At 36.5% G+C, this 25035-nt stretch overlaps 1 protein-coding gene across 2 annotated transcripts in view; it reads right to left on the minus strand.

The window, feature by feature from the left end:
- Positions 1-268: 268 nt before the first annotated feature.
- Positions 269-25035, minus strand: part of LOC121372430 (lysosome-associated membrane glycoprotein 1-like) — a 34095-nt gene continuing 9328 nt past the window's right edge. Inside the window, exons 3-10 of one of the 2 annotated variants that reach the window (XM_041498744.1) lie at positions 22757-22823; positions 22405-22714; positions 19869-20076; positions 16206-16382; positions 14107-14285; positions 11953-12211; positions 5010-5186; positions 269-2352 (exon numbers count right to left, since the gene is read on the minus strand). In XM_041498744.1, the coding sequence (XP_041354678.1) occupies positions 2204-2352; positions 5010-5186; positions 11953-12211; positions 14107-14285; positions 16206-16382; positions 19869-20076; positions 22405-22714; positions 22757-22823 (1526 nt within the window). In that variant the 3' untranslated portion in view covers positions 269-2203. Of the gene's footprint in view, positions 2353-5009; positions 5187-11952; positions 12212-14106; positions 14286-16205; positions 16383-19868; positions 20077-22404; positions 22824-25035 lie in introns of both variants that reach the window. The other variant, XM_041498737.1, reaches the window with a different exon arrangement.

The raw sequence follows: 25035 nt of genomic DNA on the forward strand, positions 1-25035 counted from the left end.
ATACGATAAGAAAAAATACATTTTGTGTAACTGGATACATTCTGGTAGGCAATAAGTGACCCCAAAATTGTACAGAAGAGTTAAGTGTTATTGCATGTTTTACAACAATGTCACACCTGCGATAGCAATAACAACTGATGTTTGATGCATTTTCAATATAGTTCAGTATATAATGTTACTGACTGATAGAAATTAAAATAAAATAAAATGGACAGGACGAAACAGGACTGAAGACCAGTCAAAAATGACAAAGAACAGAATATCTGAATTGTGAATTGTTCATTTACTGCAACAGTATGAATTATCTCCCCTTCTCATCTTACCTAAACCCACTTAGTTATAATAAAATAATCTTTTTTTTCTCAAGAACCATTACTCATTTGGATTCTAAAATCACTGGGTTCTGTTTCAAACAATAAAATCAGCAATTCTTGAGGAAATGAAAACCGACCAATTTTAAACTGCTTGTATTGTTTACCAATTACCGTGTAAATCCAAAGGCAGTAAGATTTGTGCTTTTCTCATTCATGGATATTCAACAACAATTGTTTTGTCTTAATAGTATGAAATTATTAATACAACAGCTCCTTTTATCTTTTTATAGTTAACAAGTGTTAGCTTCCTGTGTTCTGCTAAATTCCATGAGGTAATTCCCACTTTTGAAGTAGTCTGAATTTTGACCTTTGTTCAAAATCTCAATGCAGTTCGATTCATTATGGAGTAATACAATATAAGAAAACTTCTATCCTTTTGTAGTAACATCACCAAATAGTTATAATGAAATTCTCACACACACACACACACATCACTACCATCCACTAATACAACAATGGGCACAAAACATTGACTATGCAATAATGTCATACACAAACAAAACAAAAATCTAATTTTTAAAATCTTCACTATTACTAAACAAATAACATTAATAAAAAATAGCACTATTTTAATATATTATTTACAATTTTTAAATATATCAATTACAGAATAATTACAAACTGACAAGTCATAAATTTTCTTGTGTACGTAATGAACAGAAATCAAAACATTTGTCTACATTTTAAATTGGAAATATACATGATGAACAAAAGTGAACTTGGAAAAAAATATATCTAGCTATCTAGATTATGGAAATTTAAATTTGTTATATACTGATTGGGCAAAAATAAAACAATACTCCTGTTCTTAAGTTCAAAAAACATTAAACAAAATGGAGAAAAATCATAACAAGCTGCATGAAAAGTATTTTGCACTAGTTATATTGTAGGATGAATATTTCTAAAAATAAAATGATGGAAAAAAACAACACATTTGAATGCACCAACCTGCCATTTTACAGATGTAGCATTTCAGTAGGAATGTCTCTTAATTTAAATACCGTAACTCCATTCCTCTCCATGGCAACCTACTGTTTATTTACATGTTAAACATATTAGGTTAGTTATATAGGTAATTACCAATCAGATAAATATCCTATATAAAGGTTTTACTCCTAGTATATTTTCCTTTCTTCTTTTTTTTAAATTTAAAACCATTACTACCCCCTCCTACGTCAATTTATTTAAATTTAAAAATAGAATATCATACACAAAATAATTCCAATTACCTTAGTTTTAATTTTATTTTTAATGACAACCACAAACCTATGTTGCCAATAGTTACGAATTAGCCTGAAATATCTATACTTGGCTCTCACTTAAACCTATTCCCAACTCTCCTGAATTAAATTATTATCCTAAATTGTTAAACTACTACCCCCCCCCCCCCCCCCCCCATATCCACTCCTAGTCCAATCCTCTATCCTCTATAGTTCCAACACTCAACCCTCCAATGACCAACCCTGAACCCTCCCATCCTTCCATAGAGCAAATCTCACCCTCCCCTACACTAAAGTTGAACCCTCTCTTAGTGCAAACTTCAACCTCCCCTACAGTAAAATCGACCCCTCCCCATGACCAACCCTCCCCAAAAACAAACCTCAACCTCCCCCACAGTAAAGATGAACCCTTCCCATTACCAACCCTCCCCATGACCAAACCTCAACCCCCTCCCCCCCCCCCCAGCAAAACTGAACCCTCCCTATGACCAACCCTCCCCTAGATCAACCAAGGCAGACTGAATAGATCACATCACAAAGGCAGACCAAATAGAACAGTTTGGCGACTTCCCGACATCGTCGTCGTTGATCGTTACTCCATCATGTCATTTACACAGATTCGTATCCTGCACGTCGACTTCTTTTGCGTCCAATCAGATACGCGATGAGTACGATAACCACCAGACCAGCGAGAGCGGCACCAACAGCGATGGGAACGGTGCTGTTTGTCTCTTCATCATCGGGACACTCACTGACATCTACAACAACCACAACGAAGTATTAGCAACATGTCACTGCAGCAGCTTGCACTTGGCAAACTATGTATTTTATTTTATCATATCTTGCAAGGCTTCTAGATTATGGTAGCCCCACTCCCATGGCTAGTGATATTCAATGTTGGGCTAGTAAATAACTACTATTGCCATGCCCGACGAGGCTTCTAGATTATGGTAGCCCCACTCCCATGGCTAGTGATATTCATGTTTGGCTAGTAAATAACTACTATTGTCATACCAGACGGGGCTTCTAGATTATGGTAGCCCCACTCCCATGGCTAGTGATATTCATGTTTGGCTAGTAAATAACTACTATTGCCATGCCTAACAGCTAGTGAAAAAAAGTCAAATGTTGCAGATACTTTTGTAAATATGAATATCCTACCCCCAACCCAACCATCAATGTTAGTTTTTATGCCCTATCTCTGTCTTCAGGTGACATAACCGATTGCTACTATTATTTAGTAAAATTGTATTAACATAAAAGTCTAGAAGGGCTAGTGAAATTTTAATTGTGGCTAGTGAATTATAAAATCACTGATCCCATGGCTAGTGGATTTGATAAACATTCTAGAAGCCCTGTATCTTATATGCACCATCCCACAGACAGGATAGTACATACCACGGCCTTTATTACACCAGTTGTGGGGCAATGGCTGAAAGGAGAAATAGCCCAATGGGTCCACCGACGGGAATCGATCCTAGACTGACTGCACATCAAGCGAAAGCTTTACCACCGGGCTACGTCCCGCCCCGCATCTCAGGTGAGAACAGCACCTCACTGACCTACATCCCACAAGTATTAGGTAAAAGTTTTGTTTTAACGACACCACTGGAGCACATTTATTAATCATTGGCTATTGGATGTCAAACATTTGGTAATTCTGGATCTTAGAAAAGGGAGCACAAGCTACATTTTTTTCCATTAGTAACAAGGTATCTGTTATATGCATCATTCTACAGACAGGACAGTATATACTACAGCAGTTGATATTCCTGTCGTGCGCACTGGCTGGAACAAGAAATATAAGAAAGAAATGTTTTATTTAACGACGCACTCAACACATTTTATTTACGGTTATATGGCGTCAGACATATGGTTAAGGACCACACAGATTTTGAGAGGAAACCCGCTGTCACCACTACATAGGCCACTCTTTCCGATTAGTAGCAAGGGATCTTTTATTTGCGCTTCCCACAGGCAGGATAGCACAAACCATGGCCTTTGTTGAACCAGTTATGGATCACTGGTCGGTGCAAGTGGTATACACCTACCCATTGAGCCTTGCGGAGCACTCACTCAGGGTTTGGAGTCGGTATCTGGATTAAAAATCCCATGTCTCGACTGGGATCTGAACCCAGTACCTACCAGCCTATAGACCGATGGCCTGCCACGACGCCACCGAGGCCAGTTAAGAAATATAAAATACACTCTCGTTTTCACTAGATATTCTTACGTAACGAGTGAACTTCCCATATTAGTACCTGCTCGAACAGAAGTGAGGCCAGATACCATGGATAGTTCACAAGTTTCGTCAAAATGTTACCTAGCGAAAATGAATGGTATTTTATATATTACACACAATAAAAAAATGCTAAATCTGATGATTACTTCTAACATTACTCGCCAAGACATGCAAATGCACCGATTAGATCAGGAAAGATAACATTTAACTAAATTACTACATTAAGCAGACAGGTGGGTACAAATTTTATACAACACACCCAGATGTTTTACCAGGTGGGTATAACTAGCCCAATAGGCTCATAGACAGAGGGAAGGAAGGAAATGTTTTATTTAATGACAACATATTTTATTTATGCTTATATGGCGTCAGACATATGGTTACGGATCACACAGATATTGAGGGAGGAAACCCGCTGTCGCCACTTCATAGGCTACTCTTTTTCGATTAGCAGTAAGGGATCTTTTATATGCATCATCCCATTGACAGGATAGCACTGGCTGGAGCAAAAAATAGCCCAATAGGCCCACTGACGCGGATCAAAACCAAACTGACCGCGCATCAAAGCGAGCATTTTACCAGTGAGCTACCCCACACCGGGAGTCTGACAAAATACCGGCTCACTCTACCCAATCCCAAAAGGTTCCAGCAAGGAGCTACCTTTCGATCAACTAATTCAAATCGACCAATTAGCTCCATTTTCAATTTTGATGAATCATTCTAAATTACCTTCAAGAAATTACGCATCATTTTCTATTTGGCTTTAAATCTATGGGACATTTGCAAATTCAATAGCACCAAAACCAACCCTCGCCTGCTACTGACCCTGGTTAGACTGCTTGTGCTCCCTTGCACATGCCAGTGTGGGCTACACCTCCACCCACCCCAAAGCTGAAACCTTTTCCTGTCCTGGACGGAAAATCCGGCAAAAGTCGACAGCTGCACCCATGACAGGCAAGTGATACAACAGCTTGTTCTGAATGTGTTTGTTCAAACCTACAACCTGACTTGACAAGACTGGGGATCGATCCTAGACCGACTGCGCATCAGGCGAGTGCTTGTTAAAACCTATGACCCGATAGATGGGGATCGATCCTAGACAGACTGTGCATCAGGCGAGTGCTTGTTAAAACAAATTGGGCTACATTCCACCCCTTACAAGGCTTACAGTACCTGATCCGAAGTCGGTGCTGTTGGATGTGCCGAATGCCTTGTACATGAGGTCAGACGAGAAGAGGGAGATGCCCATCTGGTTGCTCATGATCGTCTGGTTGCTGTTACACTTGAACGCGCCTCCATTGTTCCCACCGAAATACGTCAGGTTCGAAACACTTGCCGACAGATTCTGGTCTGCAAATGAGAAAAGGCAAAATCTAACAACCCGGCACATTGTTTAATTAAAATCATTCCATGTAAAAATGTGAAAACTATTATACACAAAACGGCTCAAATCGGATAAACGTCTGAACAACTAGTTCACGACACCACATTAATCAATTATCGGCTACTGGATGTAAACATTTGGTAATTCTGACACGTAGTCAGAGGAAACCCGTAACATTTTTCCTAATGCAGTAAGGGATCTTTTATATGCACTTCCCACAGACAGGAAAGCACATACCAGTTGGAATGGGGGAAAAAAACAAATCAGTTGAATGGACCAACCGAGGTGGTTCGATGCTGTGACACAAGCACTTCAAGTGAGCATTACGTTAAATCCTGTCCTCACTCCCCTTTACATAAAGGTCAGAAAAAATCCAGTATACTTTGTTAAAATGAATATAACACTCTTCCATGGAATTTTGCTTAAAAGCTGAAAAATCACCTTACAAATGATCTTAAAAGTTTTAAATGAAAACAAATTGACGCAAAAACAGACCTACATTCTTGACGGGTTGTTAAAAGTTAAGTTAGTTTTATTTAACGACACCACTAGAGCACATTAAATACTAATAGGCTATTGGATGTCAAACATTTGGTAATTTTAACAGTCTTAGAGAGGAAATCCATTATATTTTTCTGTTAGAAGCAATGGATCATTTTATATGCACCATCCCAGACAGGACAGCACATACTACGGCCATCGATATACCAGTATTGGTGCACTGGCTGGAATGAGAAATAGCCCAGTGGGCCCACAGATATCGACTGATCACAGACTGAACGTGCATCAAGCAAGCACTTTACCACTGGGCTACGTCTCGACCCTGATGAGTGGATGAATCAACATAATTCTTATTGGGCAATTCCACGGTAACCGACGCAACATTCAGACATTTAACGTCTTTGATTTTTTTTTTTTTTTTTTTAAAGTATTCAATAAGTATTTTTGATTGAAATAAATATGTTGTGATTAAGTCATGTTAAAAGAACATTTCTTTGCATACAATCTCAGTGCAACTACAATCACAAATGAAGTGTGGGTAACTGACGCAACAAAAAAAGTAACTTGTATTTGACATGTCTTTGAACTTGCCATAATTCTCTGAATCTGAAGCATCAAGTTTTCAGGTACCGTATATTGCTGTGTATTAGCCGACTCCTTGGATAAGCCGACCTCTTAGTTTGACCCTAAATATCTAGTACAAAATCATCGGCCTTGTGTATAAGCCGAGGTCATCTTTTGTCCAACTGTATGTTGTATCGATTTCAATAATACTGTTAACAAATTGACTTGTGCTTTTCTTGTTCATTATATTTGTTTTCCCTTTAATTATTAGATTAGAGAGGGCCTCATGGGAGATCAGTCACCTTGTACTGAATGTGTTTACCCTCTGAAAATAAAGAATTTTATTATTATTATTATTATTATTACAAAAACGGTACTCGCGATCGCAATCAATGCGGCAATGCTAACATCTACCATGCCGTGAAAAATAATTTAGAACTGATAAAGCATAACAGAAAAATAAATAATTCAAGCTGTAACAACATATCACTGCACACAAGTAATTAATTTATTCACTGGACAGCAAAACGTAAAATCATTGAGGCATGTTTAATCCCTCACCACACACACAGAAACAAAAGATCATGTGGTCCGTGACTGTAGCTGTTCACTGTATATGGTATTGTCATGTGACAATAGTGGGAGTAATTATTGTCCTGAAATTCATGTTATGTTTTTTCAGTCGATAATGTTAATAATGAGCTTAATTTATTTATGGCATTACTTTACAGTTTAATGCACCCTCCCAACAAAACAATAATTATTAGAAATATAATACTTGTTTGAAGAAAAAACACTGTTTTGTATCTTAAATTTGCTATATGAAAGACTGGTCCCAGCACAGGTCAAACAAAGATGGCGGACAGTTGGAAAGAATACGTTTTTACCATTGAAATGACAATAAAACAAGTAATTTTTTTATTATTATTCATCAAACTTATAATGCATTCAAGAACAAAAAACTGCATAATATTGCATGATGGGGTGTTTTATTTATACGGTGCACAAATTATTGTTACCGTATATCTTCGCCTGTAAGGCGATCTCGGCTATAAGTCGAGTCCCTAATTTCAAGCCCTGAAAACTTATTTTTTCATTGACCCGTTTATAAGTCGACCCATGAAAAACTACTTATAAATATTGAAATATTTCTTATTTTCAGCACATGAGAACAATAAATATTTGAACAAAAGAAAATTTTTACAAAAAACACGTTTTTGTACATTGTATCAATCCAACTATCATTATTACATGCTCAAACGAAATATTCCCTTAGTAAACTGGTGTTTGACTGACTGTATAGTATTGTACAGATGGTTTTGTGCACAGACAACAACTTTATTTCAACACTGACAACAGATCACTAGATGGTATCAGTTTTGCCGCCATATTAATGTAAGGAATACTCTGAAAGTACACTTTTTTGTACCAAATGATGAGATGAACTGCAAGATCGTCTATTTAAGGGAAAGCTCAGTAATTTCATGACGTTAATCATTGTTTGGATTATGCAGTGACCAGATTTCAAAAAAACTCAGGCAACAGTAATTAGTATTGTTTTACATTTTTTACTATTAGTGATGACTGTTTATTTAACTAAGTAGTGGACTGTTGTCTTGGCATAGTGAGATTGCATAACCAAAACCGAATTGCCCAAAAAATAGGTTATAAAAAATAAATGTGTCAAATTAACATATTTGAGTATAAATACATGGCATACTTCAACAGTAAAACTTGTAAAATAATCCCCAAAACAGTAATATTTTTTGGTGAATTTTTTTTACCCTCTTATAAGTCGACCCCCCAAGTTATAAAATAATTTTTGGGTGAAAAAAATTCGACTTATAGGCGAAGATATACGGTACTTAATCTGTGAAAGGCTAAGGGTCTGATCAAAATTTATAAGTCACAGTCAGGCGTATTTTCGATTGGAATTTTATACTCCAATTTGTTGCCTCCGTGTATAAGTCGACTCTTCTTTTGGAAAGTGTTTCTAGACTTCAAAAGTCGGCTAAAACACAGCAATATATGGTATATATAGAATAGAATGTAGTGCACAGGTAATCTATGATCACTAGAACAAAAGAACTAAGTTTTCTAGAAGGAATCTTTTATTAACTTGATTAATGGGTAACTGACATAATACTAAAAGTAACCGACACAACATTTACTAATCATAAAAACTAATAAGAACATATTTTAAAAATAAAACATTTGTCTTTGGCAACTGGTTCATCTAAATTGTAAGAAATACATAAATATTAAAAGGGAATTAAAAACACTAACAATGGGGGCATGTTCAGGGTGGTGGGTTGGGGGTCAACCCCCCCCCCCCCATTTCCCAACCCTATCCCTGCACGAAGCAAATTATTATTATTATTTTAATATGCATATATATGCATTTGTCATGATGAATTTTACTTGTAGAATGCAAGAAATTGCATTTTAGGACATCAGGTTCTCACAATTTTCCACCACCCCCTCCAGTAACTTGGGCAGTTGCACGCTCGATGCCGGCCAGTCTAGACACCAACCCCCTCCAGTAACTTGGGCAGTTGCACGCTCGATGCCAGCCAGTTTAAACACCCACTCCCTTCAAAATTTTCTGCACACATGCCTCAACAATGAGACAACAGCTTACGTTTACATGTACGTCTTGATCAAAAGTAATGATTTTTTTGTGTTGCAATTTCCAAGTATATATACTGCATTCACTTTCTTATGACATTACCAAATGACTGAACCGAACCAAATGTTTTGTAAGAGATCGATGGGAATAAGGCAGATATTGTAAATAACCCATATTCTTTCTTAAAAATTTGGGCGGGTTTATTCTCAGCTTGCTGTCCTGTCTTTTTTTCTTGTTTGATTTCACTTTATCTTGCTCCCTTTTTCACTAGTCTGTTCTTTTCCCTCTCCAACCTCTTTGTCTTCCGACTCTTCGTTCAAATATGTTTGATTCTCATTCTATCATTTTCTAAGTTGCTGTCTTGGGAGGTATTCTACTAAAAATATCAGCAACTTGGGATATTTTCAGGAGTAGTAACCAATTTATCAAATGAAAGGACATTTACTATTTATAACTATTTAAAGGGGCAATCTCATAATACAATTGCATAATACATTTCCAAAAATTATTACTATTTTATTTATCTTTTGAAATGTAAAGATTCTTGAATTAAATTGCATGCCCGTAAAATATTACAACCAAATGACTTCATTTACAGGTAAAAAAGAATTATATCATTACAAAATCCATTGCAGGTGACCAACAGTTAATTGTGTGAAATCACATTTTGAATTTAAGTTGCAATTCCACAATGACAAAGGATTGGCTGTTGTGTTGAATAACTGATGCAAACTGTTTATGTACTTTACAATTTTAGCCAAGAATTCATGGGAAACCACTGGCAGTACGGTGTAGTGTTGATTTATTTTTCTGAGTTAATTATGAAAGATTATGTATGAAATCATCTAATGTGTAGTTATTTGTCATAAATAAATGTAAAACTAGCAAAATAATGACTTGCCATTACATGTATGAAACTGCAATTCTAAATTTGTGTAACCGGTAATTATTATTGAACATTATAGATACTGTTTACAATAAACGGTGCTGTACATATATTAATCTAAGCTAATGAAACAATATCTACCTCTGACATCACAAGCAATACAATATATCTAATGAAACAAATTCTATGTGCATCTCACGTCAAAAGCTATATAATATGTATCTTGAAGTATAAGGGTATATGCATTGATGCTTGTGAAAATGCTATCATCTACTATCATCTACATACAAGTATCTATTTAAAAACTGTTAACTGATAGTTATTTCCCTAGAAATTAGGCAAGGCATGTTAGACCAAACACTTTTGTGGCATTTTCACCAATTTCAGGGCACTTGTTTTTCATTAAAAATACACAAAAATTGAAATAAACATGATGTAATTTGTTTGCTTTAGTAAATGAAATGGCAAAATATATAAAAGGCATAGTTTATTCATTAATACCTTTTTTGGTGTTTTATAGACATTTTTAGAATTAATTACTGAAAAAGGCTTATTTTAATCTCAGGGCAACATAGTGCTGATTAAGGCAAGATGGTGCTAGACTATTGAGGCTTGGTGCTGCACCATGCTAAAACAAGCTAGGGAAAACACTGAGTAATGATTATTTTATTTTAGTGAAAGACATCTTCATATTAACTTCTAAGGAGTGACAGTATTTGCAGTTCCTGCAGGTCAAGAATTTTTTTTTTTTTTTTTTATATAACACTCACTCTAGTTTGGGAAATTAATACATTTCACAATCTTACATTATGCCTACAAGAAATGTAACAGTGGAAAATAATGTACATGTATGTGTTAATGTGTTGCATCAGTTACTGACTGGGGGAGTTATGTCAGTTACCAATGAATTTTAATTCTTAGTGTGCCCACTTAGATTATTATGTGGCCATGTTGTGTAACCATGGCACAACTAAAATAATATTAAAAAAAATATATGGTAGCACTGTAGGAGGGCAATATTAAAGCTGCACACCCTAGTTCCATCCAGCGAAAATAAATTATAATTTGGTTAATCTACAAACCTGTAACACACTTAGATCACGTTTTTATCAAATGGAGTGAAAAAGCAGGTTTTATATCGATAAATACCATGGGAATCCCCATGTCCCAATTGCTTGTAATAATGTTGAAAGTTTGTATTCTGATGTCACCGGTAGATGTCGCTCGAAGCACAACAATGCCTACATCACGAAAAATTTCACAGACTTGGGGTGCGTTCTTTTCACCTCTCCTGGACATGTTCCAACTGTTCTGTCCTGGTTGTATCCCCTCTCCAGATATCGTAGGACGTAGCAAAATTATTGGTTTTAAGGGTTTGTAACGTTTTGTATTGAGATACTTACTTGTCTGAACTTTATTGTTACTGAAAATGTTCACGAACTGTGAAGAAAAATCTCACAAATGAACAACAACAAATCGGATGTTGATTGCGCTAACCGTGCACGAGAAAACAAACCGAACCAAAATGATAACAGTCACGTGGTATACCAACGTCTGTGACATTGAAATGGAAATATCCCGTCTAAAAATAGATTAGACCTTGTCTGCTCAACGTTTTTTTCTCAAACGTGCGTCTGTTTTTAAGAAATACGAAAAATGCATTTTGTGGTATTACAAAAACCAGGATTACCAGGATTACCAAAAAACACTTCAGGTAAATGGAAATGTATATTCTAAATAATAAACGGTAAGTAAAGCGCAATTTTATTTGTGAAAAAATGGGTTTAATAGCGAAAAACAACGCCGTAATGGTTAACAACTAGCCGTAACTAGGGTGTGTCCCTTTAAAATTAAGCTTCAAAAGCAACAAGATCATGCTATAAGTTCAAGTTTATTTGATGACAGTTTTGAAAAAAGATTTCAGTGCAATTTGGGTTCTATTCTTAGGAGGAAATAGCACAAATTAACGATGGCCGCCAGGTCACATGAACAGTTTTGATTTAAAACCAGAGTATTTTATGGTTTATTGATTATTAACAAATAATTCTATGTGAAAAATAAAGGCATAACGGGGGAAATAAATTTCACTCCAGAGGCATAATTTTTCGTAGAATTGCACTATTACAGTTCAAAAACAACCCCAAGAACTCACTTTTCATGGCGTCGGGGAACATCGTGGTGTTTAAGTCTAGCTTGACGATGACTTCGTTGAGGGAGAATTTTGAGTCATCGGCAGACAGCAGCGTTGACTTGGACTTTGGTTTGGTGAACACCATCTTCAGAGACCAGGAATTGTAGAAGAAAATCTCCAGCTCCTGGGCAGGGTTGGAGTACAGAGTCGTGTTGCAGTTCCCTTTCACGTCAGTGTCATCGTTCACCAATTTGGGAATGTTGAACAGCCTCGTTACATTCTGTTACAAAAATTAAAAAAATATTTTGCATCAGTGGAACTGCTGAATAAATATATGTTCCATTGAAAAAAAAGTTTATATTTCATTTCAAAAATGTTGATCAGCTTTGGTACATTATGTTACAAAAAGTGAAAAAATACTTTACATAAGTGGAATTGTTGACAAATGGAAAAATATACATTATATTTATGTTGTAACAATTTTTTTTATGGGTCATAGTTTGGTTGATATATTGCATATGTATAGTGTTTGTACAAATGTTAACATGGTTGCCTATGGGATTTTATTTGGAATGGTACAACCATATGTACTCGGTGATCTTAGCACTAGATCCCTTCATGGAATGAGGCCCATGTCATTAAGTATCGTGGTGTGTATTGTTACAGGGTGTATACTACCAAATCATATCCCACAGATTACAACAGTAACCAGTGATGGAAATAAGCAGAAAATTTCACTAGTCCACCGGACAAGTACATCTAAAAATCTACTTGTCCACCTATAATTTCACTTGTCCAAATAAATGATTTGTTTTATTCAAGTGCAAGGACAATGTTCTTGATTGCTCAAAATGAAACTGCATTGAATTTTTTTTATTGGTGCACCAGATAACCACCAAGGTACATTTTGTTTGTCCGAGCAGATTTTCACTTGTAAGGACAAACGGACACGTGCTTATTTCAACCGCTGGTAACTCCTACCTGAAGCGTATCAATCAACATAAAGACCAGTTATAAATGCTACCATCCCTCAGCCTTAAAGTGTCAGAAAATTGGGGGTCAAGCTGCTCATTTCAGAGATAACGGGTAGCATGTATGACTACCCTAGTTCCACACAAAATTTTACTCTTTTCTTCTTTTTTTTTCAAGCACAAGGCTACTTGACAGTGGTACTAGATGAAATAATATCACATACATTTTTTGCCCACATGAAACTAATTTTTTTTTCACAACCAGTACACTTACATTTATCACCAATCACAGGACTTGTGGTATTAACTGCTGTTATCGAAAGTTAGGTGCACCTCCGAAGTTATTTGGTTTAGTACTACCTATACCTCTAGTACCCAACTTTAACCAAGTACAGGACCTCATAGCATGTTCTCTCACCCTGAGGTATATGGGACACAGCTATCTCTAGAAAGAAATTTATGTAAGACATTTCTCTCTCATATTGGGCATCACGTGCTTGTGTTTAATATGACGTCATTAGTAAATGTCATCATTAATGTGAGATGATGATACGAGGTCAGACAATTTTAAATAAATATTTTGTTATTAAAACACTCATTATGAAAGCTATCTGTTAATTTGTAGTGTTAAATTATATGTAACACATGAAACAAACAGCAAATATGATAAAATGGTCAAATAAATTTTAAAAAGTTACTTTTTTTTCGTATAAATTGTTTATTTACTGAATGGATGAGATCAAAGGACTCCATCATATGCGATCATGTCAGTGGTATACATTTTGACCCTGGGACATCGGGTGTAGTGATTTCCCTAGAAATTTGGCAAGGCATGGTAGACCAAACACTTCTGGGGCATTTTCACCATTTTCGGGGCACTTGTATTTCGTTAAAAATACACAAAAATAAATTGAAATAATGTAATTTATGTGCTTGCTTTAATAAATAAATGGCAAAAGATATAAAAGGCATATTTTATTAATTAATAATACCTTTTTAGGTGTTTTATAAAGGCAATTTTATAATTAATTACTGAAAAAGACAGGTTTAATTTCAGGGCAGCGTGACACTGATTACGGCAAGATGGTGCTAGACTATTATGGGATGGTGCTGCACAATGCTAAAACAAGCTAGGGAAAACACTAGTGTGTACTTTTTCTATCCCACATGGCAGCATATGATGGGAGTCTTATACTGAATGTACCTTATTCTTGTTGTTGGTGTACATGACCGAGATCTGGAATGCAGCCTGCATGTAAATACACACAGTGTGGTTCTCTTTGACTGTGAAATTGTTCTGGATTGGGGGAGGGTTCGGGATGGGCTTCATCGTTGTCGTCGGTGTAGCAGTCGTCGAGGTTCGGTCTCGCATGCAGAGAGAGCCTGAAAATTAATGCTACAACTTAGAGAAGGAAGGAACTGTTTTATTTAAAGACACACTCAACACATTTTATTTACGGTTATATTGTTTGAGACATACGGTTAAGGACCACACCGATATTGAGAGGAAACCCGCTGTCACCACTTCATGAGCTACTCTTTTCAATTAGCAGCAAGGGATCTTTTATATATGCCATCCTACAGACAAGATGGTACATACCATGGCCTTTGTTACACCAGTTGTGGAGCACTGGCTGGAACGAGAAATAGCCCAATGGGTCCACTGGCGGGGATCGATCCTAGACCGACCGCGCATCAAGTGAACACTTTACCACTGGGCTATGTCTAGCCCCACTACTTGGAGAATGCACACGTTTACCAACTAAAGTCTTCACCAGGAAATGCGAGTGATCAATCTCGATCCCCTCCACAATTGCCTGGAATTTTTTTTTTTTTTAGTAGAGTGGCAAATTAATTGTCTTGCAATAAAATTGTTAATACATTTTATTTGAAACTTCATGCGATTACTCGGCTAGCACCATTTCAGGAGTTGTCTTCAGCTCATTTTGGTTACCCACAGACAGGGTAGTACATACCACAGTCTTTGATATACCAGTCGTGGTGCACTGGCTGGAATGAGAAATAGCCCAATGGGCCCACCGATGGGGATCGATCCCAGACCGACCGCGCATCTAGCGAGCGCTTTACCACTGGGCTACGTCCCGCCCCTGTACTGTTGGGATGTTTGGGCCAGTCCACTTACATAGGGGGATCAATATGCCTTTTGTTAATTTCAGGTTAAGTTGGAAAGAAATGACATGCAAAACAGGTCACTGAAAGGATGTTATAAACTGATGTGTGGTCTGTAATTATACAAGTATTTGTGAATTTATTGATGTATTAGTCACAAATTTAGTATAAAAATGCTAGTTGATTTTAGACAATTTGTGACCATTATACATCAATAAATTCAGCAATTTTTTTGTTAATTTTCAAAAGTTAAGCTTGTTTTGTTTAATAACACCACTAGAGCACATTTATTTATTAATCATCAGCTATTGAATGTCAAATATTTAAGAGGATACTGGCTACATTTTTATATGGATCATCCCATACAGGATAGCATATACCACAGCCGTTAAGCTGACTACTGCAGGCGAGATATCTCGCCCGACGTCACGTCAGTTGATATACTGTACACTGTATACAGTGCATTCCCCAATTCATATTTCCCGCCGTTTTGCACACGACACTCACCGGAAACGGAAATATAATTAAAGAAAAAAGATTTTTTTTCAAAATGGTGGTTTTTGTTTTGATTTTTTCAATTGAAAATACCTTGAAATTTTGAGTTCAAAAAGTGGTTTTCGGCAAGTATTTTCGCTTGACAACAATAGCGGCACGTCGCGGTAATTTTCAGGGATCGATAGCTGATTGTAACAGCTAATTTGATGATAAATTTGATCGTTTTACCAACAACGAAAATTACCAAATATTGCAATATGAATCGTAGTTCGGGTTTTAAAAAAAATTCTGGTCAGAAAACCACTGTTATCGGGAATAATGGACATAAATACTGGACAGCTGGCCACAAATGCCCATAAGTAAACGCAACTTTTTCAATTTTTTGCCTAATTTTAATCACCATTAGCCGATCTAAAATAATAAAAATTACAAAAAAAGACACGAAAATAATACTTACCAATTCTTATATGAACTTTATTTCATGTATTTATGAAACATTTAAGTGAATATATGTGAGTAAAAATTATAAACTTGTACCCACTCAACGTGGTTTTTGTTAAAAATTAATCCAGTAGTCTAAAGGTTAATATACCAATCATGGTGCACTGGCTGGAACAAGCATTTTCACATTAGTCCAAAATAGCCGAGAACGGCAAAGCTCAAAACATGACCTCATACCTTCTCCAGTGACATTGTTGTCCTTGACATTGAAAGCCTGTAGTTGGTTCACTCTCAAGGTGAGCAGAGTTTTATTATCAGCAAAGTGCACATTATCATCACTATGACAGTAATAATATGTGTTGTCCTTCGTCGGGTCAAGGTTTGCTTTGGCTGAAAACGTTGTGCTCTTATTTGCTGTGAAATGAAATAAAACAAGAGGATTGTTAATGTGGTTAAATTTACGCATTTGAAGACTTCAGTTATAGCATTTTTGTAAGTAGAGATTTGTCAACAATTGACTTAATTTTCCCCACCTCTGGCCCCACCTCCTAATCCCCTGAAGGGGTCAGAATGACCTAGTTCAAAAATAGATTTCTCCATGTGCCAAGGAAGCTACTCACAAAATTCAGTTGAAATTAGTCAAGTAGTTTTGGAGAAGTTGAAAATGTGAATTTTATGCATGGTGCATGGTACACGATACAAGAACGAAAACGGATCAGAATAGCCTTCAGCTCAAAAACTAAATTTAAATTTTCAAGGAAATGTTTTATTTAACGATGCACTCAACACATTTTAATTATGGTTATATAGCGTCAGACATATGGTTAAGGACCACAGATATTGAGAGAGGACACCCGCTGCTGCCACTTCATGGGTTACTCTTTTCGATTAGCAGCAAGGGATCTTTTATATACACCATCCCATAGATTTAAATTTCTATTTAAAAAGTTTAAATTTAATAAAAATTCACAAATTCACAAATTCAAAATTTTCTAAATATCTCTTAATATTTTGTGAAGACTGTTCCAGAGAATCACAGTACCACTTTTTCAAACTATCCGAAGGAAATTAGAAGATGGTCAACATTTAATAAAAATTAAAAAATTTCAAAATCTCTATTAGTTTGTGTTGAGTGCCACAGAGGATCATTGTACCAAGTTTCAGAACAATTTAATCAAAACTGTAGAAGACAAGACTTCAAAGGAAAAATCTATGAACAGACAGATGGATGGAAAGAAGGAAGGAAATGTTTTATTTAATAACGCACTCCACACATTTTATTTACGGTTATATGTCGTCGGACATATGGTTAAGGACAACACTGATACTGACAGAGGAAACCTGCTGTCGCCACTTCATGGGCTACTGTTTTCGATTAGCAGCAAGGGACCTTTTATATGCACCATCGCACAGACAGGGTAGTACATACCACGGCCTTTGATATACCAGTCATGGTGCACTGGCTGGAACAAGAAATAGCCCAATGGGCCCACCGACGGGGATCGATCCTAGACTGACCGCGCATCGAGCAAGCGCTGTACCACTTGGATATGTCCCACCCACAAAAAAAAAAAAAAGGTAGAAGACGACGAGACTTCAAAGGAAAAGTCTACAAACAGACAGATGGATAGATGCTGGACATGGACGATACTCTCTGAGTGTCTTGTGATATCAAATTATTAGCACGAGTTGATAAAAGTATTATTAAAAGTAAAAGTACTTTTATCAACGAGTGCTGATAAATTATGATATCACAAGACACGAGGAGGGTATTCTTTTTATCATCCATTATCATTCTTTTCATTTGCGACAGTTGTAAACAATGTCAGTAATGTGGGTTGAATGTCAGCGGTAGACTCGTTAACTAGCCAAACGGCAGTGGTGTGACATCACTGATGGTAGGTTTAGCGCTGAAACAAACACAGTGTAGAGGGGATGATTTTCTGCGATCACAAAAAAACCAGACGGAATCGCGGAATTTAGTAAATGAAACAGAATTTGCGATTTAAAAAAAATAACCTTCAAAAGTTGTATTTCTGGTTCAAACACCATAATAAATATTTTTGGTAGTTTTTAAAGATTCAATATTGATAATATACGCATAGTGTTTTGGTATGCGAACATTCATGGAGTGCACTGTATTTTCAGAACCGTTAATTCTCGGAAGTTACGCTTAATTGCCGTAAGCTTGCAACAAAGCATGTGACTGTGTACCCGTGTCACTTTACACAGTGAAATTTAACTTGAAATATAAAAATAAACATGTACTAATACAATTTTAGAATGTTGATTATAATAAGATTTCTAGTACGTTCAATTTCGATATTTTTCAATAATACTTATTACGATTCATAAGCATAGCCAATTTACACAACACTTGAATGGAAAAGGTAATTTCGTAAAACTTCGGGCATATTCGTTAATCTGTACGGAAACATTTCACATTTATAGTCCGTCCCACAGGGAACTACTTTTTCATGCTGCGGAATTTACTACACATTATTTATTTCTGAACTGATTGTTTTCTAAATTGCACACAAAAATAGCATTTTACTTTTCTTCTCACCGGTTTATTATTGTAACACATGTAGCACGTGCTACAGACCCTGTGGTTCAGGGGGTCCCGCAGTGGGGCATTGTGTATATTTTCCCCAGGTAATTTTTCACCTCTCCCCGGGGTTGCAAAATATATATCTTGGGAATTGGGCCCAGCTATTATTTGTGCTACAGTCCCCGCTGATTCTTAAACCGGCTCTGAATATATAATTCTAGGCAAATGTGTTTTTTTTAAAGTTATAAAATAATGTCGAAACTTTAAACGATCGACAGAACAGTGCTTAGTTTCGGTTCACAACCACTGGCTTGACCCGACCTCGTTTGAATATATAATTTGTGCACATGGCACGCTAGTTAGGTTACAGAGCAACAATGTGTAATCGATTGAGTACTAGTAATTCTTACGTGTGCCCATTTGTTTTGGGGGTTTTTTGGTTCACGCTTTGTAATCATACTGGAACTAATAAAATGTTGTCATGTATTTATTTATTTATACATATTTTTTGGCAACTAATGTTAGATTATGAACAATGCATTACCAAAGTTCTTGTTCATATTTTCGTGAAAATAGCGGGGTTTGTCAACGGTGTGTTTTGTTTATAAATGAAACATACCCATAATCTATCTATCAGATGAAATGAAACTGAAAGCCACACAATCAACAATTATTTATTGTTTGAATTTAAGGGAGAATGGATCTCTTTATTATTAAATACAAACAATAATTAACCATAATTAAGTTTGTGGCTTTGTTTTAAACGCGGATTATTTAAAGGTGCGGTTTATTTACGGATGAAGGTGGGAACCAAGTGGTGCGGTTTATACACTTCTTTCTTTTTTTTAAAGTTTGTTTCAATTTTTTTTTTTTTACAGGTATTTAAAAAAAATAGCAATAGCAAACCAGATCGGAGCTGGAACAATAAAACAAATGTATAAAGTTTATAACAATAAAACATGACACTACAAAAACAGAAAAAAACGGAATTTGCAAAAATATGAAATGCAATGTGTCAAAATCTGAAACGGAAAATCATCCCCTCTAACAGTGACGTAACAAAACATTGTCTTGTGATTAAAATTTGACCAATCAAGATTATAAGAAGCAATATCTCCTGCGGTAATATCGCAAATTATAGTGCTAGTGATATCTCCTACAAAAGCCTTTAATGGATGATAAAAATCGTTATTAGAAAAGCTCCACTGACGGAAGTCATAGTGGACCTAAACAGATTAGAAGGGCCATTCATTCAAAGGACACACTGTCAAGTGTTTGGCACCTTTTAGGATTGGCCGGGGCGTACGGGTACACTTCCGTCCGTCAAAATCTACACTTATAATACTCACTATTCTTTGCATCTGGGAAGTCTGCACCGGTGGTCATGATTGCCATAGAAACTTTATCCAGAGTGACTTCTTTACTCTTGTCAACGAAAATGAAGGTAACTTTCTGTCCATTGAATTGCAAAACCATTTCCGCTTGAGACGATTTGTTTGTACTGCACTTACCAGAGACCGAGGCATTGACCGGAATGAAAAATGGTTTTGACAGAGTCTGCAACAAAAAACAAGAATTAGAATTTTAAACAAGCATTCTGCGAGTACTGCTAAAGCAATACATGTCCCCTACTGGGTCCATCAAATTTTCTTATCTCCTAAGTTATGGGGTTATAATTGTCAAAAATGGGTAAACTGCCATGAAAGTCAAATTTGATCTGTAACAGACAAAATTTGATCTGCTACACACAAAATTTCATCTCAATAATTTGAAGCACTAAAAATTAAAGTCACAAAAAATGTCTTCTTATCTCCTCAGTTCAAGGGCAATAACAATCAAAAATGGGTAAATCACCATTGAAAGTCAAACTTGATCTCTAACAGTATATGATAAAGCTCAATATCTCACAGCATTGAAACCTATAGTCCCTCTGGTTGAAATGTATCAAACTTAAGAATATGTTACGGCAAAATGCTCACCGACTGCAATTTTAAGCCTGCATACAGCACTATTAAATCAGTAACTGTTGCAACCAGGGGTGACAATTGGTAAACTGTAAAAAGAGGAAATCTAGAGGGGTCCCGGAAATTCTTCAAATCCTAGGTTAATCCGACACATTTTGAAGGTAAGGACAATTAAAATGCGAGGAAACGCAATGTTCCATGAAAGGAAAACCGCTGATCCGAGGAAAATTCCCACCCCTGTGCAACCTCACTAAAAATAAATAAGTACTGATTTCAATAACTCTGAACCTTATGAAGCCATTTATTGATTACAATTTAATAGAGTAAGCTTACATCACACAAGGTGAAAAATGCATGCACATTTTCACAATAGTTATTAAAAAAAACCCAATCCGAAATGAAAAGAAATTTGCATGCAAACAGATAGCTCAAGTTTAATTTAAACAATATTTATTGCCATCAAAATACTAGATCAATATGGTATGTGACCGACCAACAAGCTAAACCTTTAGGGTTAAAACTAAATATGAACCATGAGAATAGTATTGCTGTATACCGGTAAGCACAGACCAGAGTTTTTCATATCCACATTCTTACCATACAGTGATAATGCATGTTTACTTCCGTCATTTCTTATCTACTAGGGATTTTCATGTGGGTTTTTTTTTTGGTGTGTGTGTGTGTGTGTGTGTTATAGCTCAAAATATATTGTAGAGACTTCATGTGGGTTTTTTAATTCCTGAAGACGTTGGCTTATTGGAATGGACTGGATACGCCATAATTATCTGGTAGACCTACTTTTTAACATTTAAAGTTTATAAATTAATCCTATTTAATTAGCTTATATTATTCTGTGACAAAATTAAAATCTATCTTGTAGTTTCAACTCTCACTATGATTTCCCATTACTACAAGGATTATTCCAAACGACAGTTAATTGCAAGTAAAGATAAAATTCATATAAAAACATTTATTAAATTGTAAACCCACACCATCTGAAAATCACCCAAAACGTTCAGTGCAAAAATGAAAAGAAAAAAGATATATTTATAAAACTGCATAGGTTAAATCTTTACTGATACAGGTTTTAAGGCAATTGATGGAACATGCAAGGTAATCTAAACGACAAAACCGTAATTACGTATTAATACGAGATCTGGGCCGTATCTCTGCACAATGCTTTATTGGAGAGTATCCATCTTGCATCACCATAAAGAGGACTGCCACATTATATTGGAGGGCTAGTTGATTTTGAGAAGGGCTAGTAAGATTTTTCTTCAACTGGCCCTGCTGGCGACTATGGTTTTCATGATAATTTTCAACCCTGATCTCTGATGACACTGATCACCTGCACTTTGATTCGTTTGAAAGAAAATTTTAAATGTCATGTTATTACTACTAGTTTCCTAGTCATTGCAAGCCCTGCTACTTACAAAATTCGCCAATTTTTAAGAACTGGCAAATTTTATTTTAATTTGGGGGAACAAAATTGTAATTATATTTAATTGATATTTTGTTGGCAAATAGCCACAGGTTTTTAATATTTTTAAATAATTCAGCAAAATGTTCTAATCTGGAGCTAATCCTGCTCATATAGAGGAAATTAATGTCTAGTTGAAACAGGCTACATTGGTTTTCCCCAAAAAAATTGTCTGCCTTTATTTTTGAGTGGAATTTATTTTCACAACTTTTTATTCACACACAAAATTAAATTTCAGACAAAAGTAAAAGTATTTCACAGTATCGCATTTTAGATATGAACTCTTCATATTTTCGGGTAACCTGTACATGGGTTAGCACACACACACACTGGTTATTTTGATGTCGTTTAATGTGAGCCACATTTGACCTACTTCAGTGCCATCATTTGACCTAATTCAGTCCATCATTTGACCTAATTCAGTTCCATCATTTGACCTACATGATTTCCATCATTCTTCTCGTACAGCACTTTAATTTCGATAGCGGCATCAAGGATGATACACACGGTCTTGTTGTCTTTTCCAATCAACTCAAATCTTGTAGATGGATGTGGCAATGGTGTTGTAGTGGTAGGCTTCGGCATTGTAGTGGTAGGCTTCGGCTTCGCCGTTGTAGTGGTAGGCTTCGGCTTCGCCGTTGTAGTGGTAGACTTCGCCGTTGTAGTGGTAGACTTCGCCGTTGTAGTGGTAGACTTCGCCGTTGTAGTGGTAGACTTCGCCGTTGTAGTGGTAGACTTCGCCGTTGTAGTGGTAGACTTCGCCGTTGTAGTGGTAGAATTCGCCGTTGTAGTGATATTTTTTGTTGTAGGGGGCGCCGTTGTAGTTGCGTTGGATATTGCAGCAACTTGGCAATACACGCCTGCAAAATTAAAAGCAGATAAATATGTTGGGGGGTTTTACGCCACAAAAAAAGAAATAGATGTATAAGCAGGGCTGGCCATATCCTAAACTTTTCAGTTGCCCACCGGGCAAGTAACTAAATTCCACTTGCCCACAAAACATTAACTCGTCCCAAAACGTAACCAGTTTAAAAAAAAAAAAGTATACCCCTCTATTTTTCATGATGAATTTTCTTTGTAGATTGCAGGACACTGCATTTCAGGACATTTAATTTTCTGGGGGCGTATACCCTCGGTTTTTCTTAGAAATTCTGGCATTTGGCGCTCTCAGTGCAAGTCCGACACACAGGCTCAGTCGGGTACCGATTCGACCCGTTACAAATTTTCTTGCACATGTGCCTACTCACTGTTCAACATTAGTCAATTAAATGTTAATTGCATGTCCATTTCATACATCAATTTAATTGGGAAACAAATACAAAAATTTGCAAATGGACAACCTAAGTTCGTAATACGAAGCACTACTAAATTGGTGAAAAAACAACTGTGCGGTGGGAATTCCCTGACCTCGTTTTATGTCACACATGTGTTGCGCGAGCTCACAGATAAAGCAATTTTAGTAACATGCTGGATCGTAACATTATAAACAGCTTTTTTTCGATCCTTCAACATTTTTGGCAATTTACTTCATAGACACCGTCATGAAATACAATGATTTACGAATAACAGCCTAATTTCTTAAATGCCTTCAAAAAGGAGGGGCATTTATTCAAAGACATGAGCCTATTTCTGGTCAAATACAGTACTCGATCTAATAATCATGGATTTTACCTACACAGTACTGAAATTCAGTGGCCCAAAAAGCACACTGTACATAGGGAATGGAGAGAGAGAGGGAGAGAGAGAGAGAGAGAGAGAGAGAGAGAGAGAGAGAGAGAGAGAGAGAGAGAGAGAGAGAGAGAGAGAGAGAGAGAGAGAGAGAGAGAGAGAGGAGAGAGAATGGGGGGGGGGGGGGGGGGGGGGCAGTTATAGTTTCTTACATGCACAACCAATCGCCTTGAAATGGTGGACGATACAAAAATTGCAAGTGTACAACAAAACGGGTAAAGAGGCAGTTTGTGTTTATAAATTTTGGTTGAGTGGACAACTGAATTGTAAATTTTACTCGTCCGAGCAAATTTTTACCCGTCTTGGGTGAGCAGACAAGTACTTTTGGCCAGCCCTGTATAAGGAATTTTGACAACTGAAATCAGCTGATCCAGTTTGCTATTACAAGCCTTAGGATTTCAAATTTCATGGGAAACACTTTTTCGGTTCCGTGCCTTGTGATCATGGGAACCCATCGGAAACTGTTTTTAGGTTCCGTTAAAACAAGTCATAGGGACCCATTTTTAATACCATTGATTTAAATTATTGCAAAAATCACGTGCAGACACACATTTTTAAACTCAATATAATGTTTATTTTCTACACACCCTCCCCAGACCGCTAAATAAAAATAAAAGTTTAGGCATATGTCATTTTCTCCCATAATGAAACAACGGGAAATAATGGAGCCTATTTGAATGCCACCTTCAGTACTCCAGCACATGCGCGACATCAACTTTTGTTGACTTCAGTGACCGTAGTCAGAAGGGCAGTGTTTGAGATTAACAGTATCGGCTATTGGACGTCAAACATATGGTCATTCTGACACCGTTTTTTAGAGGAAACCCACTGTTGCCACATAGGCTACTCTTTTACGACAGCCAGCAAGGGATCTTTTATTTGCGCTTCCCACAGGCAGGATAGCACAAACCATGGCCTTTGTTGAACCAGTTATGGATCACTGGTCAATGCAAGTGGTTTACACCTACTCATTGAGCCTTGCGGAGCACTCTCAGGGTTTGGAATCGGTATCTAGATTAAAAATTCCATGCCTCGACTGGGATCTGAACCCAGTACCTATCAGCCTGTAGACCGATGGCCTAACCATGACGCCACCGAGGCCGGTTGACCACTACATATACACTGTGGTAAACAAATGTTAACAACCGAATCTTAATTTTTAAAAAAAGGATCTTATTTTATTACTAGATTTAACAGGTCCTAGCTCTAGCTGTCCTCGTGTCCCCCCCCCCCCCCCTCCCCCCCAAAATATAACATTTAAAAAAAATATTTGTTACAATTAGTTTAAGGTTAGGTTTAGGGTTAGGTATAGTTATATACAATAATTAAAAAAAACGTTTTTTT

The sequence above is a fragment of the Gigantopelta aegis genome, chromosome 1 (assembly GCF_016097555.1).
Source record: "Gigantopelta aegis isolate Gae_Host chromosome 1, Gae_host_genome, whole genome shotgun sequence".
NCBI lineage: Eukaryota > Metazoa > Mollusca > Gastropoda > Neomphalida > Peltospiridae > Gigantopelta > Gigantopelta aegis.